The sequence below is a fragment of the Eurosta solidaginis genome, chromosome 5, assembly GCF_040869045.1.
Source record: "Eurosta solidaginis isolate ZX-2024a chromosome 5, ASM4086904v1, whole genome shotgun sequence".
Taxonomy (NCBI): domain Eukaryota; kingdom Metazoa; phylum Arthropoda; class Insecta; order Diptera; family Tephritidae; genus Eurosta; species Eurosta solidaginis.
The window spans coordinates 60,128,977-60,149,732 of NC_090323.1; the positions used below are offsets into that span (position 1 = coordinate 60,128,977).

General features: G+C 37.1%; 1 protein-coding gene and 1 long non-coding RNA gene across 10 annotated transcripts in view; one reads left to right on the forward strand and one right to left on the reverse strand.

Moving 5' to 3' along the window:
* The first annotated feature begins 2,720 nt into the window (after positions 1-2,720).
* LOC137252220 (uncharacterized) lies at positions 2,721-4,215 on the forward strand. Of its 2 annotated transcripts, XR_010953480.1 has the most exons (4): positions 2,721-2,845; positions 2,908-3,474; positions 3,535-3,604; positions 3,672-4,215. It is a non-coding gene; the product is annotated as an uncharacterized lncRNA (long non-coding RNA). The 2 variants fall into 2 exon arrangements; XR_010953479.1 differs by having other exon boundaries at positions 2,908-3,604.
* A 3,606-nt stretch (positions 4,216-7,821) lies between these two features.
* Pi3K68D (phosphatidylinositol-4-phosphate 3-kinase catalytic subunit Pi3K68D) overlaps positions 7,822-20,756 on the reverse strand; it is a 212,754-nt gene continuing 199,819 nt past the window's right edge. For 6 of the 8 annotated variants that reach the window (XM_067757294.1, XM_067757289.1, XM_067757291.1 and 3 more), the window contains 4 exons: positions 20,504-20,700; positions 18,900-18,988; positions 18,685-18,834; positions 7,822-13,613 (listed from right to left, as the gene is read on the reverse strand). In XM_067757294.1, the coding sequence (XP_067613395.1) occupies positions 13,434-13,613; positions 18,685-18,834; positions 18,900-18,988; positions 20,504-20,700 (616 nt within the window). In that variant the 3' untranslated portion in view covers positions 7,822-13,433. Of the gene's footprint in view, positions 13,614-14,019; positions 14,467-18,667; positions 18,835-18,899; positions 18,989-20,503; positions 20,701-20,756 lie in introns of those variants that run through there. The other 2 variants (XM_067757295.1, XM_067757296.1) reach the window with 2 other exon arrangements.

Below are 20,756 nucleotides of genomic sequence, written 5' to 3' on the forward strand. Positions count from 1 at the left end.
GGAATAATTATAGGCGCGCTCCAAGAGCTCAGGAACTTAAAAAGTCATCTTCGCAAGCACTATGACGAAATTCAGTAATCAAAAACTCAGCCAGAAAAGGCGCCAGACTACTGGGGTCAGAAATATCCCGGCGAATCACGTTCCTAAAGACAAAAAACTGGGACTTGCAGTTGAGGAAATCAACCTCCTCAGCGAGACGTTCGATTTGGATACTGTAATAGATTAAACTTACAACCTCGATATACCCAATGCATGCCCTGCTTGTGGCGTGTCTCAATATGACGCCAACCATCTTTTCAATACCCTTATCTCTCTGATCCAACACTGTTGAAACAGCATGTTTTCTTAGACTACCGTTTCCATTTTTCCAAGAAATACATCAAGACAGGTATGATGAACGACTTCCAGAGCATGATTTTTGTTCGTCGGAGTAGGAGTTTAATAAAAAAGAAGTGACGATCGCTAAAAGCGAACAAACCCATTAGGAAAAACTTAATATCGGGTACCCAAAAGTTCCTTCATACGGACAGCTACGAATAAATTTATAAAATTTTTTTACCTGTTATTGGTATAATTATATATTTTCATACTAATAAAAAGGAGTACTTAGTGTGAGCAGTGTGTGCTAGGAACGAGCCCAATTGAACGTTTTCTCTTTGGCCCAACATGTTCGCTTAGTGTTGCTATAAGCTGCAAGAATAAGGGGTCCCATTAGGAGACGTACTCGTTTGGTAAGAGCAAACTTTGATGTGACCTCACAAGGAGACCGATACCGGCCTAATATCTGGATTATCAATTCGCTCATTCATAATATTCTTAAAGTGCTTTGGTATAGCCAAGGGAAGATAATCTATAATCTTGTTGATTGGGTGGTTGGTTTCGCAAGTGTTCTCTGTTTCCAATTAGTCCTCATCGAAAAAGGATTCCTCGAGAAACTGTGGAATAAGTTGCGCCGTTCCTTGCGCTCGCGGTAGATTGCAGCTGTGAAATGAATTGTTTTGGTACAATGACATACGTGCCCCATAAAACGCAACAGTCCAGTGCCTGAAGCTATATGTGTGCCAACTATTCGTCCCATTAATAGCTGAAGACCGCATAAACTGCAAGACCACCTCAGAACTGCAAGAGTTTCCTCCTACGGTGGACCTTGTTAATTCAGTGCGAAGAGATAGCATGTTTGATAAGATTCAGTTGGCCAATGAGTTCCACACTCCTGGAACAGCAATAGGTGATCCACCCCGTCCTATCTCGTCGAATATTTATAGCTTGGCGGGAAATACAGCTTCGTCAAACCGATGTACATCCTGGTTTTACTGTGCAATCTACGAGTGCACTCTAAACACAAATTAAATTACAATCAATGAATTGAATTTTATAACTATCATAAAAATTATAAAATAACGAAAATAATAAAAAAATAAATTTGCATAAAGCGAAAAAAAGTGCAACGGATTGAAGTGGTCTCGAAACTATCTTTAGCCGCGCTCGAACTCTATACCTGCAATATGTTTTTTTAACTCTATGGATTTTGCGCGAAAATTTCCAGTTACAATCTTAACGGCGTATCGTTAGCCAGCGAGACCATTCCAAACACGATAACGATCGCGCAAATTGTCCCACAAATGTTACAGCAGTAATTCTTGGGATGCCTGCAGCAGGTGGAGGGAAAGCGAATATTCTGCCCTCGCATGATTTGCAACGAGGTGAGTGATAAATGAGTCCTCCTCTCCCCCCAGTTCGAGGAGTGTGAATGTGCAACAATTACATGCACTCGCGTTTTTCACCACTTTGGCTTATCATTGCATTTCGCTGACGTTGTACTGATAAGCTTAAATACATTTAGAAATGCACTAACTGTCCTATTTTTAAATATTCTCATTACCCAAGTAAAAGACTTTTACCAATCATAAGATTTTAAAACAATTCATTTGATCCCTAATTTTTGTCGCGTTACGTAACATATTTGTTTGTAAAACAAAAAATTTCCGCTGCCAAGAATCAAACCTTCCGGTCTCCTTAAATTAGGTTAGATTACACAGGCCGATAGCATCTCAGACCCAGAAACTGAACTATATATTTTCGAAGGAGTTTAATGCAATGAGTCGAAATCTGGCCTCAAAATTGCTCTATCAGCTCTGGTTTTCGAGATATCCTAACCTAAAAGTGCAAAAAACACCGTTTTTGCCCATTTTCGCGAAAAAAAATGATATTTGAGCAAGCTCAACGCCATTTGAAAGAAGAAGACTTATATTTAAAGATGCCATCCTTTAACTTTGGTGAAAGAAAACTTCTGCAAGGCTACATAACCTCAAATATGGGCAAAAACGGTGTTTTTTGCACTTTTACGTTAGGAGGACAGATTTGGATTCAGCGCATCATAAAGCTCCGGAAATATATACAGGGCTGTCATGGAATCCAATTGTTATTGGAATCGGATTTAAAAACGACAAAAAAATTACCTTGGTGTCATGAAATCCAATGTTATCGGTTTAATGTTCGAATTGGAAATAGTGTCGGTATTAGGTGTCACAGAATCCGATAATATCGATTTTGCTATCTGAAACAATCCAATCAGTTAAATGTTGTTGGATTTCATTTTTTCATAGTTGAATTCATGGTACAATTACCAGGTAGAAGCATTAGCGAAAATGCAACCCTCCCGTGTATTTTGTTGTTGCCAATTGTACATAAACTGTCAATCGTTCTTTCAGTTTCTTCTGTCAAAACTTATGGAAGAAGAAAAATGTCACATGTAATTTTCGTCAACAAAGCCAAAACAAAAAAAGAAAAAATTTGGTTTGCTGATGAAGCTGGAGGAAAAAGGCATTTTAAATGGAAAATAAAGGTAATAAGCTGATTTTTAAATGATATATATTTAATTTATTGTTATTATTTATTTACATATAGCAGCTGAATCACTTCTTCAACGTTTCCAGCGCATCAACTCTTCATAATTCTATACGACAGCATGACACTGATTATATGCGTCCATAAATATCGAGATAGGTGTTAAAAGACGCGCATAGACCTCGACAACAATAATCAGAAGGCGGAGGTAAAATATTTTGTGTTGGACAAGAGATATTTGCGCGTTGTAATGTTGATATTTTGTACTCACAAAAAAAATTGTGGACATAAGTGTTTTGCGCATATATAGTTTTGGTCTCCAAACCGGTGTTGGACCCACCCAGATTAATTGTTTATAAGCGCGGCCGAAGGCCGCCAGCGCAAAAATACTATGGATCCCACCCCGGTCTCGAAGAACTCCGGGTCATTTTTCGGTTCTTTTGAACGAGCTAAAATTTGTCTTTTCCGCCTTCGGATTATTGTTATTGGATTTGGTGCTGCATGTTATCTTGCACTCAAAGAAATGGAATATGATAAGAAATTTATAGATTTTCTGTCGAAACGTTTATATGATCGCATCACTTCAAGATTATCACATGGTATATGTAATGGTGATCCAGAGCAAAGGTATAGTGGTTTATTAAATTTATCATTACTTATGGCCTTAAAAGATGTGGCGTTGTCTAGTGCCTCGGCGTGTACATCTGCATCACTGGAACCTACGTGCGATTGGAACTGATGAGGATAGTTCAATAAGGTATACGAGTTTACCGTACTGAATTGTTTAGTTAATTCGAAAGTAATTTGTTGTTAAATTTTTATAGATTTGGTATTGGATGTTTTACCACCATTGAAGAGGTTGATTATATTACCGATAGCTGCATCAAACATGTCGAACGTTTACGTGAAATGTCTCCATTATGGGAGATGGTACTAGAACCAACTGATTTGAAAAATATTCAATGGTCGCAACATTAATTTTGTTTATGATATATATATATATATATATATAAGGGACCGTTTTGTATTGTATGCATCTTTTAGTGTATGTATTTATATTCCAAAGCAGTTTAATGTAAAGTGAGATACAACTTTTTTGGAATTATATTGTTCCTACTTTATCTGCCTAAGGTCGTTATTTTGTAGTACTAAATTATATTGGGAAATGCTATTGCTAAATGTTTTTTGTAGTGGACCTTATTTTCAATACATGTATGTATGAGTGCTAGCGTTACTGTCTCCAAGAGATGTTGAAAATTTGGGATGAGATTGTATATAAAATGCTGAGTTAATACTATGTTCATGAATAAGTACTGATTTATTTTAAAATTTCATGTATTTTGTAAAGTAAAAATTAAGTAATTTAGTAACCCAATAAATATCGAAGATACATATATACATATTGACGTTTAACGTTGGAAACTCGTCGTGCCGGTATTTGAGGTGCAGATTTCTTTGAAGGATATGTACTCCATGTCTTTAAATGTAATCTTTTTTAATTAAAAGAAGCACGGTTGTGTTGGATACTAGTTCGGTTGTAGTACTGACTTCAATTACGGTTCCGGGTTTTCCTTCTGGCTCTAGCCAGGAGGCTTTTGTAGCAATTTCGGCTGTAGGTTGGATCTGGTATCGGTACCTGCTACGGTAAAAGTTCGGCTTGGAATATTTCCGTTTTCAACTCCAGTATCGGTTATACTCCAGTTTTTTTCTTGTCATCATATGGATGATATAAATAATCCAAAAGTAAATCTAGCAATATTTTCTCTTCGCAAACTGTTTGTGGTCCTGATAAGGGCAGCTTTTCGCAGGTATAATTGTTTAGCATTTTTTTCTCTTTGTTAACTAGTGGTGGCCCTGATAAGGGCCGTTTTGCATATACTTGTATAGCATATTTTCGCTCTTTGTAAACTAATGGTGGCCCCGAAACTATGGGAGGTTACTGCGTCTGGGTTTCACGGCTTATTCGTGGTACATCATGCATATCCGTTTGTGTGTTGCAGCTGTTCCGTGCGAAGTATTAACCTTTCGCTCCAACGGTGTCACTTAAAAAAAAGCGAACATGTAGAAGGGACTTTATTATTTATATTTCGTCCTTCCTTCACGTTGTAGCGGCGAAAGTATTGTCCGATATTTTGGTAGATAACTGTAGGAATGACCGTTGGAGACGATGAGACAACTTCCTTTTTTTACAAACTCTTGATTAGCACTGCTAAGTCATACATAAAATTATATTATATTTTTTATCTTACAACATTCGGGAAACAATATTTACATCAAAGACGGTAAATAAAGCGATATAGTGGAGTTAGGCATCAAATTTCCTCTCTGAGCTCCCACAATAAGGTCACAGGCCTGAAAATGGAGCGAAAAAATTAAGCCATTTTAGGAAGCTAACGCCACAAGCTTTTTCCCAATTTTTCCTCTTCCTTGATCTTGCGGGGTAATTCTTTACTTTAGCTCAGAACTGCAAAAACTCGTGCAAAAATATCGGGAGGTGTCAAAAAAATACGTTTTGGACTCAGGACGACGAATCCGAAAGCGAAAATTAAAAATTTTATTTCTGTCAAAAAATATTCCCAAAAAACTGAAAAATTGCACCGGAGCGCTCCGAAACCGGGAGTGGAATCCATAGTATTTTTGCGCAGGTAATAGTCTAGTTGAGGGGTCGACTGCTAATACACTACCAAATATCGAGAGAGGTGTCAAACGACGCGTCTTGACGTCAGTATTAATAATCCGAAGGCGGAAAATAAAAATTTTAATTCGTTCAAAAGATATTAACGAAAAACCGAAAAAAAACCCGCGGGTACCTCCGAAACCGGGGGTGGGATCCATAGTAATTTTGCGCAGAACACCTTTCTGCGTTGGCGGCCTTCGGCCGCGCTTATAAAAAATTACCATGGGAGACCAAATCTATATCCACGCAAAACACTTTTACCCACAGTTTTTTTTGTGGGTACGCAACACCATCAAAATTACAACAACCACATGCAAATTTTCAACTTTGTAAATATATCTGGAAAGAAATAAAATTTTCATTTTCCGTTTTCGGATTCGTGGTCCCGGGTCCAAAGCGCGTCTTTTGACACCTCTCCCGATATTTTTGGACGAGAATAACCTAATAAATTTTCACATCAAAAGTAAATAAACAAAAAATGTAAACATAAACAAAGTTTGACATTTTATGACCACCTTCGATTGAAAAAACATGTAAGATGCAACTCTGATGCTTTTATCTGGTTATTGTACCATGGTTGAATTTCTCCTGCAGTTGAGTATTTTCTAAAAATGTAAGTAAATAAAGGTTTATTCTATAAAAATAAATGTATATTTACATATATTTTCATTCGTAATAGGGGAAAGCATACAAATTCAATGCAAAACAGTATTTTGACTGAATGTATGAAGAAACATTCAGATATTGCGTAGGGCTTCACGAAGCACATCATCTGAAATCGTTGACACCGTGCTTCTACCTACAATCATGCTAGAAACCAAAGAATGAAATGAATGAGAAAAGAATTTGTTGTTTATTATTTTACATTAATTTTATTGTGAGTTTATTAATATATATTTAAATACTTTAGCGTGAAATAACTTTCATAATCAATCACTTATTCTACAGAAGTGAAGGTCCACAACAAAAATGTTTCTTTTTGATTTGAACCTCCTAAAAAAATATTTCACAATAATATTTGACTTCGCTTATAATAAATTTTTCAACGTCCACACATTAAGCATAAATTTGCTCTGCTCACTCACCTTAAATATACTGTCGTTGCTCAAACCATCGACTTTTTTTTTATTGATCTTTTTTTATATTTGGAGTATTCAAGGAGGCCTACCTATCAGGTTAGTCAGTTTTATTTGTTACTCAACTTTTTAAGTAGATAACTTGGTGGCGAGCCCCTAAATTCCAGCCCCAAATTTCAACCTTCACTAATGCTAAAACTCCATTGCCAGAAATATCTTAAACAGTATCAAATGTGCAGGACTAAGGCCCGGTTTTTCAGTACAAGTTCAACTCAGTTTGTCAGTTAAACTACGCTTAAACTTATTCCGCAGTTTTTCAGGCTACTTTAACTGAAGTTTAAGCCGAGCTTAAGCCGCCGATTAGGCAGGGTTAAACTCTAAATATACCCAACAAGCATTTGGTTTTGAGTACCATTAGAGATAATTTTGATAACTAGCATACCTCTAAAACATCAAGAGTTGTTACGAGACAATGGCTCAACTGGAGAATCATAGTGTACTCAGCGAAGGAGGGAGTTTTTATAAAGCGAAAAATGCTATTACTTAAGTTGAAAAAATTTAATTAACAACTTGTAGTTCTCTAACTGGACTCAAATGTAAAATTCCATACTACAGTATTTTCACGAAAATAAGATATATATAAATTATTTTTGATTAATTAAGCTTCATTACTGCTATCAATCAGGTATTTATTTCTCACAATAAACAGCTGGTGGCTTTGGTGGTACCACCTTTGAAATTTTTTGTCGACTTCACCTCAACTCGATATCCATGTAGGGTATCAACTGAAGAAACGTGTTGAATATTCATTTGCGAACTGTACATTTCAATCTCAAAGGTTGGATAATAATATTAAAATGCTACTGAAGTTGGAGATGAACTCGAGAACTATAAGTTTTACAAAATTTCTCAAAGGTTGGATAGTGATTGGATAATGAAGTTAGATATCACTTAAGAACTATGTGGTTTAAGAATAACTAGACAATGATGTTGGACATCACTTCCGGAATTAGATATATACTAGCAGACCCGTCAGACGTTGTTCTGCCCTAAATTTGGTCTATCTGCATACATTTTAATAAGCTTTTTCTCTCTAACTCTGCCCTCCCCTCTTCACTTCTTCTTAATCATTTTAGTAACTCCTCCCTCCGTCTTTTTCGCTTCATCTATCTCTATTTTCGTCTCACTATATCTCTTTCTCAGTCTCCTTATCCTTCCCTCTTTTCTCTTCTCTCAAGTTTTTCCCATTCTTCTTCATCCCTTATTGCCAGTCCCAGAGGGTGGTATGTATTTTGTTCCAGTCCCACTCCGAGTCTCAGGCCTAATCCTAGTCCTAATCGCATTCCCAGCCCGTCTCTGGTCTACTTCGCCGAAAAAAGGATCGTAAATACTAATATAGCCAAATATATACCAATTTATATACCAAATTTCAGACAAATCGAATAGGACGTATGTAAATAGGTATGTGGGTATTATCATTCCATGCTTTTTTTCGGCTTCCTATGCATATTTATCAGTTTTGCCAGGTTGATGCGACTAAATCGAATAACACAATGAAATTTACTTTAAAGCTCTGAACAACAGCTTTCATTTGATATCCATATTACACACGGGTATCCGGGTCCACGTTTTGGCCTATATCTCGATACCCTAGTCACCCAGCGGTATAAATTACTCTGTACTAAAGCACACATCAACAGCTTCAATTTGATACCCATAATGTAAAAACACATCCTAGTGTTACCCTGGTTCACGTTTTGGCCTATATCTCAAGGCCCTAGTCACAAACAGATATGAAAATTACCCTGTACTAAAGCACTCATCAACAGCTTTCATTTGTTATCCTTCTTGTATAAACACTTTCTAGGGGTATCAGGGTGCACGTTTTGGCCTCAATCTCGAGACCCTAGTCACCAATAGGTATGAATACTACCCTGTACTAAAGCACTCATCAACAGCTTTCATTTGTTATCCATATTCTATAAACACATTCTAGGGGTACCCGGGTCCACATTTTGGCCTATATATAGAGACCTTATTCACCCACAGGTACGAAAAATACCCCGTATCAAAGTACCCATAAACAGCTTCCATTTGATGCCCACATTTTACAAACATATCCCAGAATTACCCAGATCCACGTTGTGATCTCAAGACCCTATCCAGAACGGGATAAAAAGTACCCTATGTCTGTCTCCTGGTTCTAAGCTACGCCTCCACCGATTTTCAGCCAAATCTGTTCATCCGTTCTTGAGTTATAAATAGTGTAACTAACACCACTTTCTCTTATATATGTACATATATTATTATTATTATTATTATCACATTAGAAACTGCAAAAATAACAGTATTTCTCTACTATTTAATGGATGTTATTATACAATCTACAAACTTCAATCACTCTATCTATTAAAAAAAATCGCATGAAAATCCGTTACGTAGTTTTAAAGATTTAAGCATTGAAAGGGACATGGGACAGAAAAAGCGACTGTTTTATACTATGTAGTGTTGTACATTCATACATACGTATAAACATACGCCCGAATTTTAATAACGCAGCGAATGCTATGTACATATGTAGGTATGTGTCGCATCATACCTAACTCAAAAGTAATTAGCGCGAACAGTTGACACCGAACAATCACACACACGAATTTTTTGGTAAAAATGTTACTTTTGTTTAAACAATTTGGCTGATATAAGAAAGGAATCAAGTATTATTATTTTTTTTTTTTGATGCAGATCGAAGGTAAATATTTCAAAGTTTTACTGAAAAGTAGAATTTTTTAAATCCATCCATCCGTTTATGAGTTATAGCTGTGTAAACAAAAATTTTATGATTTTTTACTACATTTTGGCAATTTGCCACGCCCCTATAATATATATCTTCAAATTATATTAACTGTACCATTCCACGTAGCTAAGCTTTCAAATGCAAAAACCCGTTTTAAAATCGGAGCATTCTGTGTGAAGTTATGTGCATACATGTCATTTAGCGACTTTATTTTATAAGATTTATAGATTTCGCTGGAGAATTTTTCTCATGTTTGTTGGGTAAACAAAATCAAGCTGTTGCCGCATCTAGAGAAGATAATAAAATAAAACAATGTTGGCGCCCTAAAAAGCATACCCCAAAGGCGGCGTTAGTAGTTTATATGGAGTTCAAATTTGACTATAGTTTAAGCGAACTTAGTTTAAGCTTAGCTTAACCAACTACTGAAAAACCGGGCCTAAGGCGGTTATTCCTTATGACCACGTGGTACTCAATGTTGCATGCTTTTCTGCGCACTTGATATTTTTTTTTTTAATTTAAGCGATGGAGTTTTAGCGTAGAGAAAGCCAAAAATATATATAACAGTATCACGTTCTCAGAAGAATATGAAATGATACTGTTTTAGATATTTTTGGCGATGTAGTTTTAGCGTTAGTGAAGGTTGGAGTACGTAAACATCCTAATACAAAATCCAAGGTATTATAATTTTAACATCTTCGATTACATGCAATACACATAGTTATGATAAAAGTATTTTCATATTTGTAAATAGTTGTATTTTCTGCAGACTTTTAAATTACAGATTTATTACTGTTTATTAGAATATATGTATGTATGTATGTATATGTCGCCTTTATTTTAAAAAGTGTGACAGAAAATTTACAGAGATAAATAAATAAATATGTTATTAAGATGTGCATTTATTATCAAACATTTACATATTTAAACAAAAAACTTAAAACCAAGTCAATTTCTTTTTTTTAATTTTGTTGCTTTTTTAATTGGGCTGTTGAGTTTGAGTTTTTATGAAAATTTAGTAACCTACGAAAAAAATCTAAAAATTTAAGCGCTAAGTTGGATTGTGCTCTTCGCTTTGTTGTTTGCTTTTTTATTTATATATTTGCAATACAAGAAATGTGTTTGTATTTGTTGCTAGAATCCTAATTTGATGCATACAAATTTACAAAATTTAGTGATAGTATTTATGTGTTGTTGGGCATACATATTAAAGCTTATCTAAGATATACTAGACATTTTATTTATTATTTAACTTAATACATTGGATATATTTTTAACAATTAAAGCAGAAATGCAATAATCATATAAATAAATCATTATCAAAAATATTAACAATGAAGAGCAGCATAACAATCAATAATTAGACATATATGTATGTGTGTATGTATATATAATTGGGTGTAAAAATTTTTTAAACAAAAATTTATAATCCCCGCCTAAGTTGAATATCACCCTATCTCGGCTGCGAAAATACCTGAGAACTTGTTTAAAGAAAGCCATGATATTTCCAAATTGTTTTCAAAAAACAATCTCTTGGGACTTTAATGACAATTTCTGAGTGCTTGGACTTATTGGATGGGGTCATGGTGGAATCACCAGGTGAAGTAAATAAAAAAAGAGAGAAGATGTACGCTATCTGAAACGGTAGTGATGTATTTTCAACGGTCAGGAGAGGGTAAAATTTTTAACCGCTTCGAAAAAATAGGACTAGCAAAATAAGAAAAATAAATACCTTGCTACGGAAGCCATTAGAGAAACTTTTTTTCAGCATATCACCTAACGCCAATGCAAAAGGGAATACACAGGACCCATGCGAGCTTATATTACTTTTGACATCGAACAAAAAAAAATGTTTAACTGTGATGAGCAATAAAATTCAATAATGCATCTAAAGTAAACTTTTCTCAACTTCAACTGCAGTTGAAGCTTTCTTAGAAAAACCGGGCATAAAAGGGAGAGGTTTTATCCATTATTTAGTTGAACTGTAGTAACTTTGCGCACTTCAATTGGTTTTCGGGTTTGATGAAAAGTTTTACAGTCACACTTGGAAGTGATGGTAATACATACTTTTATTTATGTTTCTATCCCTAAAAATCAATTGTTACTTCCATCTGCTCTGTTGATTTGTCATTAAGAGTCGGAAGTAAAGCATATGCCTTTCTAATATATCATACAAATTTGATCAGACGATCCCCCAAAAGCTCTTGACAGTGGAAGTCATGATGTATTACTAATGTTATCAAGTTATTATATACTAAAATATTTCAGGGTATATAATAGCCTCGCGGCAGTCGGCCTAGAGCCAGAAGATACTGATCCGATACAGCCGGAAACGGCTAAATTACAATCCATAACTGAAACATCCCTCTTATCTGATTTTTAGTGCAAAACAACAACAGTGAGTAACAATTTTTTGTAACTACATTTATAAATCCATTGTTTTAGCGATGTTTTTACTTAAATAAGGTGTAATATGACAGTTTTGGTATTCTTGATGCAGGAATAACAAAAACATTTCGTGAAAGTCTTCAGAAGCGCTGCACAGGCGTGAATAACGTGAATACAAATAGCTGGTTTTAACAAAGACCACTTTCAATTTTTTTTGGAACAAATTAAACATATACATATATATAATGGAAACATCAACAATATGACAATATCTAATAGTTTAGCACGGCCCTACTTATGGTAGCCAACACCAAAGATACCCAAATGATGAATATCTGTAATGAAACCCAGTAAAGATCCGGAGATATTCACCAACTAGTTTATGTGAAAACAAGTAATAATACTACCATATTTTACTACTGAAAAATGTAAAAAACAACACCTTTTCGGGGACAACATTGGTGAAAAGTTTTCAGATAGCCGAATGACAGAACAAAGAAGAATTTAGAGCGAGATAATTGGCGGCTTACTTCACCTGGTTATTCCACCATGGATGGGGTGAAACACTGCTACAACAACAACAATAGTTAGAGCGTTATTAGAAGGCATTTTTGGGGCATATTACGGCGATTTCGAAAAGGCATTCGACTAGGGGTGATATTCCATTCAGCCGTCAATACATAATCTTAAAATAAAAACAAAGATGTATGTAATTAATTTTTTCAGTTAAAATGATCTATGTGTCATAGGAAAAGCCAAAAACTACCAATAGCAAAAACCAAAAAAAGTGTGTGCTGATTACAATTTAAATATCTGTTCTTCTTTATGAATAACATCAGCAAAGCAGTGAAGTAAAAACATAAAACTACAAAGGGACTACAAAACTATTTTTGCAAAGTGTGTAATGCATTAAAGTTATTCCAAAAGTATGCTTTTGTGCAAGCGTTCTAGGTGATTTAAGGTTTGCTCGCTTCTAATTTTTGAGATACATTTGCATTATAAGCAATAAATTATGCTTTATTGAACTAGTCGCAACAGAAGAAGATATAATTTCGAAAGCTCGCTGAAGTTGAAGCGAGGCAATCAATTATCCCCCCTTTAAAGCTAAACATTGGTTTGCATTCTTTTTACTTCTTTTTTACCTTTTTAACCTAATAAATTTATGCCTAAGTAATTGGAATGTCCTTTGTTGAAATGTGCCACAATTACACAAGGTAGTAAATAATATTGATAAATAGTGTTTACCGTTTCAGACAATCTTGCGTTATACATTTTAAGTAAAGTTATTTATAAAAAATATATGTATATCTGTATGTTTGCATGAATGTAAGCTAATTCAGTTAACTCAGAACCTTACTCCTGCCTATTGGCTCTCAAGCTCCTAGTAAATGTACATAAATATGTATTTGCTGAGCCCCTAACGGGCGTCTCTGTAGTGTGGTGTCTAAATGTGCGAAGAAATACTGTTACTTTGGAAGTCTTACATATTTTTTAAATTTTTTATTTTTTTTTGTAAACTTTGTTGCATCTGCATTGTGCTGCACTTGTTGCTCCCAATAAGCTTTCTAAACAGCTTCCACTTGAAAATGTCGTCTTAAACAATTCGCATTTCCTTTGCATTCATATGATTGATTCCACATCAGCGCAACATCATTCAATTCCTTGGCATTGGCCCCAGACGAAACCAATCAATCATTTCTTTGCGCAAATCATATTTACTTAGATCGATTTGAAATCCGCCCAATAGTTCATTTTCCTGTAGGGTATCATGTGACCAAACAGTAACGTGCAATAAACGATTTTGTATATGTTCTAACGGCATGCGATATTCAAGCTGGAATGAAAGAAAGAAGTGTAAGTGATGTGAGAAAGGTATTGAGAAATGTGTATGTATAAGCATTGTGAAAAAGTTGAAGAATACACAAAACCAAAATATCACACTTTTATGCTGTAACAATAACTATGCGTAATTGAAGCTATACGTCTTCGATTTCTATGTTGTTTTCTTAAAGTAACTGTCTGCTATCAGGCGAATGATAATGAGAGTATTTTTTATTTTTTATTACTAGGCCTCTATAACTGATAAGCTATATGAACTTTACGCAAATATGAAGATAGTGCAGCGAATAAAACTCCAAAGGCTTCGCTGTCTAGGTCATGTTACACTAAGAAAGCATTTCCATCGACCCCTCAGTTTGAAAACAGGTAAAGAGGAAGGATTTTCACTGAGTTGGGAGAGGCATATGGAGGGACGCAACAAATTAAATGGGGTTTGCCCGGCGAATCCAGTTCTGAAAGCAAAATACCCAGAACTCGCAGAAGAAAAAGGCACTATCCCTAGGGAAACGCGCGTCACTCTAGCTCAACTTCGATCTAAGTACTGTAACAAGTTAAACTCTTACCTATCCAGAATCAACCCCGACATACAAGATGTATGTCCTGCTTGCAATGTGTCTCCACATGACACCAACCATCTTTTCAATTGTAATGTGGAACCAATGCAACAAGAACGCTTGTTGTTGTTGTTGTAACAGTGCTTCAAGTGCAGCAGAAAGGTTTTGTTGCTTTGTTTAAGGTGGCATCGAGATGAGCATTCCACGTATGTCACTGTGATGCAGTCATTTGCATACCCTTGTTTGGCAAATCCATTGGATTTCAGTAGCTGCAGGTCATCTATAAGCAGAGTTCTAAGAGAGGAAAGAGTACGCTTAGCTTGTCAACCATAGCTTGTTCGATAGCTTGATTTGTCGAAAGCCTCTGAGTTGTCAATAAATGCGCAAGGGGATATATTTTTAGACGCTAAAGTCCGTTCACTTTTTCCACGAGCATATGAAGTAACATCTTCGTGGAATTTCCTGACTAATAGGCAAATTGAATATACATAGAGGGAGTTTGCTTAGGTGACCTCCCTAATATGCCAATTCAAAATTGTATGTGTACACTTTAGAAGAAACGAACTGAGGCTGATTAGCCGACACGAATGAATGATGAATACTGCATTAACCTCTGCCCACAGCAGTATAGATGACTTATATAGGTTGCAAAAGGCTGGAGCTATATGGTTTAATTCCTGCTGTAAACCACATTCGGTCCTAGTAACTTGAATCGGTTTCAGTTTTCAGTTGGAGCTTACATGTTTCTTGGCAGCTGCCGTGGTCTGATGGTAGCATGCTCCGCCTACCACACCGAAGATCCTGGATTCACGCCCCAGGCAAAGCAACATCAAAAATTTATAGTTTAGTTTTTTCAATTCAAAGAAAATTTTACGAAGCGGGGTCCCATCTCGGCAGTGTTTGGCAAGCACTCCAAGTGTATTTCTGCCATGAAAAGCTCTCAGTGAAAACTCATCTGCCCTGCAGATGCCGTTGGGAGTCGGCATACAAACAAGTAGGTCCCATCCCGCCAATTTGTAGGGATAATTAAAAAAGGAGCACGACGCAAATCGGAAAGAAGCTCGGCCTATAATCTCTTCGGAGGTTATCGCGCCTTAGATTTATTTATTTATTTACATGCTTCGTTCGGGTGTTTTTGTGCTACAAAACACCGCGAATTTTCGCATAAAAGAAACTTGTTCGGCAAACAAGTGTAATGTCTCAACAGTCCTGCGATTATCCAATTTTTTGTTCGGGCTTATTACGTTTCTAAAGCTCTCAAAATATGAGTTTTTTAGTGGTGATCTCTCCTAACCCCTTAATCTCTCTCCGTCCAGCCATTTTATCACAATCATGCGACACGAGAAGGGGGCTAAATATGGAGAATACGCGGTATAAATTTTTTCATGGCGACTACACCAAGGGTCCTGTGTTAAACGCCCAAGAAAAGTAACATCAAACCATTTGAAAGAAAGATTTTTAATTAGAAAAAAAAGTTTTCTAAAATTGGTCGCCCCTCCGTAATGGTTTGGCAAACATGTATTTCTGCCATGAAATGGTCCCGCCCTGCCAATTTGTAAGAAAAATTAAAAATTAGCAAGAGAAGCTCGTCTTAAATCTCCTCGGAGGTACAGCAGCGAATATGAAAATAGCAGTGGCAATTTTGGTGTGGTGGTAGCGTGCTCTTCCTACCACAGCGAAGGTTCTGAGTCCAACTCCCGGGCATCACATCATAAGATAGCAAATTTAGAAAAAAGTGTTTTCGATTAGAAAAAAAAGTTTCTAAGCGCGGTCGCCCCTTGGCCGTGATTTGGCAATTACTCCGGGTGTATTTGTGCCATTAAAAGCTTCTCAGTGAAAACTTATCTGACTTGCAGATGCCGTTCGGAGCCGACGTAAAACATGTAGGTCCCATCACGCCAATTTGTAGCAAAAATTAGAAGGAGCACGACGTGAATTGGGGAGGAGCTGGGTCTGAAATCTCTTCGGAGGTTATTGCGCTTTGCATTTATTTATAATTTTTATCAAATTACGCCACTTAAATACCTCAAAAAATTAGAGGGGCATGCAGAATATCGATGCTTAGCATTACGGGAGCCCTGAAAACAACCCCAACGGCTGCACTGTATGCCATTCTGCACATTCCACCTGTAGACCTGGTAGCAAAGAACAACAAAGAACATTAACAACTGCAACCAGGCTCGGGGCAGCTTGAGCAATGCCCATATGGCTATAGTAGTATAGCGTCACCAACCACAAGACGAACAGACTACATTATTCCCTATCTGCGCTTCGAGGGAGATATAGAGGTGGACGGTTGGCGCAAAGGTGCGCAAATGGCGCACGAGGCGATACATGTGTAGACAGATGGTTCCAAAGTAGTGGAAGGAGTAGGGTCTGCGGTATACTGTGCTGAACCGGAAGTAAGCAGATCCTACAGGCTGCTGGATTACTGTAGTGTTTTCCAAGCGGAAATATTAGCCGCAACCAAAGCAGTAGAAACCCTGGAAGAGAATAGCTTAAGGTGCAACCGTGTTAACTTCTATATTGACACTCAAGCAGCAATTAAGGCAATAATCTCGCGTAGCTCAGCATCTAAATGCGTGTTAGAGTGTAAGCAGTCTCTGGACAGAATCGGGACAGGGAAAAGCATACATCTATATTGGGTCCCAGGGCATATGGGAATAGATGGGAATGAAAAAGCGGATGAACTGGCTAAAAAGAGCTTGCTCCGTAGACGTCCCAATTAGACTGGGCGAGATTAAGCGAAGGCGAGAGGTGCATATGATCGACCAAGCGGGAAAGGCGTGGGTTCAAGCGCGGGGCCGTAAAGTGTCGAAGATTATGTGTAGGTCTTACAACCTTAGACTAACAAAGTTGCTTCTATCATTAAAAAGAGAGGACTGTAGACTCATGACGGGTATTCTGACTGGACACTGCCTTCTGGCGTCACATGCCCTTAAATTAGGCTTGGTCAGTGATAGCAGATGTATGAAGTGCGGGTTGGAGAAGGAAACGATCGAGCATGTTCTGTGCTCGTGCCCTGCACTTGCCAGGCTAAGACTCCAGCTATTAGGAGTGATACAGCTGTTAGATTTAGAAGCAGCAATTGGCTTAAGTCCTAGGAAGTTTCTAGTATTCGCCAAGAGGACGGAGTTATTTTATTACATAAGTCCTGGTTTTTGATAGGGTTTTTCAGTTTGGTCGTTAAAACAAACTTCTGGTAACACTACGGACTCAAACAGTCTAGTGAGGCCCACATGGACCGGCCAGTTCAACCTAACCTAACGCCACTTAAATAATTTTTTTTTTTTATTTAAGCTAATTTAAAAAAAACTTCCATGAACTTGGTAACTGAAACCAATCTTCAAAACGTTTTCGAAAAAAACGAAAGTTCGATAAAATTTCTGAATTTTTTTGGGTATGCAGTTTTGTAGCTCAATTAATTTTAGTCTAACAAAAAACAAGTTATACATCTCCCTAGATTCGATATTTCGACTTAAATCTGAAATCATCATTAGGGATAGATATGATGGAACAAAAGTTTTATTCATCGTCGGTAACTCGAGATATCTAACAATTTATAACATCTAAGGCTATAAACTTTAACCAAAAAGAAAATATAGAAATAAAAATTTAATGCAAAAAATTTTATAAAAATTGTCACTGCTATTTTCGTGTGCGCTGCTGTACATATATTTCATTCTGGTTGTTTCAATTTACTAGCTCAACAATCCCCCCTATTGCGAGTGTCGATTGCAGTAGATAGTCGACCGCTGAGCGATAATCGATTATTTTTATAATGTATACAAATTATGTTATATACATCGAAAAGTTGAAAAAATAGCAAAATCTGTCTTGTATAAAATAACTGTTTATAATGGTCCAAAGATTTGGTGATTAATTTGTATAGTAATAGTATTAAATGCAAAAAATGGAATCGACAAATTGTCGATTCTATTCCGATCGACACTCGCAATAGGGGGGAATATCAAGTACGCTCAACAAACGAAAACATACCATTTCGACTAGTTAAAAATCAAAATAAGCTTAAGGAAATGGTTTCGTTTCGTTTCGCAGCGAGATGTTGGCGGACCAAATAGAAGAAACGACGTTCTGCACGATAAACGGAGACGCCCTCACTGGTATGGTAGAAAGCTGTCACAGTTCGGGATTTATCAATCGCGAGCGCAGGACTAGTACTAGTAACTGTGTCAACTGGCAAACGATGGTAACATTGGCATCCGACCACCTACACATACTCCTTTCGTCGCGAAACGAAACTACTTCTTTAACGTTATAAACGTTATGATACGCTCACCATTAACGTTAATTTCAGTCACAAATAACCGAACGTATGCTATGGCTTTGATAGCAAACTGCGTGTTAAAGTTTAACGCTTCAATTTTCAATTTTTCAATTTTAACATAACCGACATCATTTCCTTTCGGTAAAAAATTTAAATTTCTTGATTAAAGTGTAATATAACATATAAGAAGCCAAATTATGAAACTACCAATGTAAACTTTATACCGTTTCCATAAAGCTTGGAACACACGTTTTCCGCACAACTTTCGTTTTACGCTTCGTCACTTTGGTTGCATCCGGTTTGAGATAACACTTGACATACGTATTTGGTTCTTGTCCACCTTGCAACATAGGCAAGCCCTTGGCATGATGAATCTGTTGAAGGAAATTTTCATAAATTATTTTAGTAATTCATTTTCCATACCATTTTCTGTACTCACCATCACAGTTAAGGCACCGCGGCGATATTGTAACGAGAGTTTTATTTGACCTACTTCATAGGGATTCTCACGCATCGTTTGTTTTATTTCTGCAAAGAGAGAAAATATAAAATGAGCCCATAGTTAGGTTAGATTGAACTGGCCGGTCCGTGAGGACCTCACATAGACTGAATGAGTCCAAAGTGTTAGCAGAAGTTTTTTAACGACCAAATTGAAAACCCCTATCAAAAACGAGCACAGGAGCACCAACTCCGTCTTCTCGGCAAACCCAAGTAGCTTTATTGAACCTATGCCACTTGCGGTTTCTAGATCCGAAATTTGTATCTCTCCTAATACAAATAGCCTTATCCTGGCGAGCGCAGGGCACGAGCACGAAACGTGCTGTCGTTTTCTCCTTCAACCCGCACTTCCCACATTTGTTATCACTGACGAGGCCCAGTTTAAAAGCTTGTGACGTCAGATAGCAGTGTGCAGTCAAAATACTCGTCTTGAGCCTACAGTACTCTTAGGTCCACGCCTTTCCTGCCTGGCCGGTCATGTGCAGCTCGCCCCCAATATTATTAGGACGGTTACGATACAAGCTTCCAGGGATGAGCACAAAATGTAGCACTCAGAACTACCACGGGATGTCTCCTTAAGACCCCTGAACATCACCTACATAGTGAAATTTTAGAAAAAAGTTGTTTCAATTCGATTCAAGTTTTTTAAGCGGGGTCGCCACTCGGAAGTACCAGGTATGGCAAACACTTGTTGTTGTTGTAGCAATAAGGACACTCCCGAAGGTTATGGGAAGTGTTATCCATGCTGATGATCCTTTGCCGGATGCAGATCCGGTACATTTCGGTAACAAGCACCATTAAAGTACTAGCCCGACCAATTCGGGAACGATTGAGTATGACCACGTGAAATCTTCTAGGCCTTAACACCATCCCACTCTTGGACCCATGATTAACTCGGGCTCGGCAGAGCCTCGGCTATTAAAGAAACAGGATTCGCCACTGGTATGTGAGGTTGACAATTGGGTTGGAGAAGCTATAATGCTCGCTGACAACCCCTTGTATATTAGTCGCGTACCTACCGCGGGTATATTCTAAGCCCCCTAACTCGCTAGATAAATGCAAACACTTTGTGTGTATTTGAAAGCTTTTCAGTGAGATATCTGTTCTGTAGCTGCCGTTCGAAGTCGTAGGCCCTGTACCGCTAGCTTGTTGGAAAAAGAAGCAGGTCGTGGAATTGAAGCACGGCCAAAATCTGCTCGGAGGTTAATCGGTTTCGGTTTTAACAAATGGAACGGTTCCGATTACGATTAAGGTTCAATTCTTTGCTTTTGTTACTTTAGTTTTGTTCGACACTGTACCCATAGTAAATATTCAAAGCGAATCCATACCAGGTGGTGGCAAAGCGAATTCAAAAAATTCGCCGTGCAGAAGAATGTCAAGTCAAAAGAAAATTTTAATTGATTTCGATTAACTGACATATTAAAGTAGAAGGAACTGTATGGAAAATAAACAAGAGGACGCAATCAGCTGTTGGTATAACAACCCTGGTACTGAATTCGCCTTGAGTAAAATTATGAAATTTCTTGAAAAATCCATCAAACTCACCTCTTACTTTCGACACCGTCAACTTAGCTTCCTGTTGATCGCGTAACAATGGATGGAAAAATGTATACACCAAATCCGAGTGAGCAATCTCATCTGCTGAATTGAAAAGTGATATAAGAAAACGTTGGATTTGTGGAAGACGACGTTCAGCGACTGATTTTACATTGGAGCGACCTACATGCATTCCACTTGGTAAGCTAAAAATGATAAAAGGAATATATTTAATAAGGAAAGTTAGTTGAAAAGAGAGTCA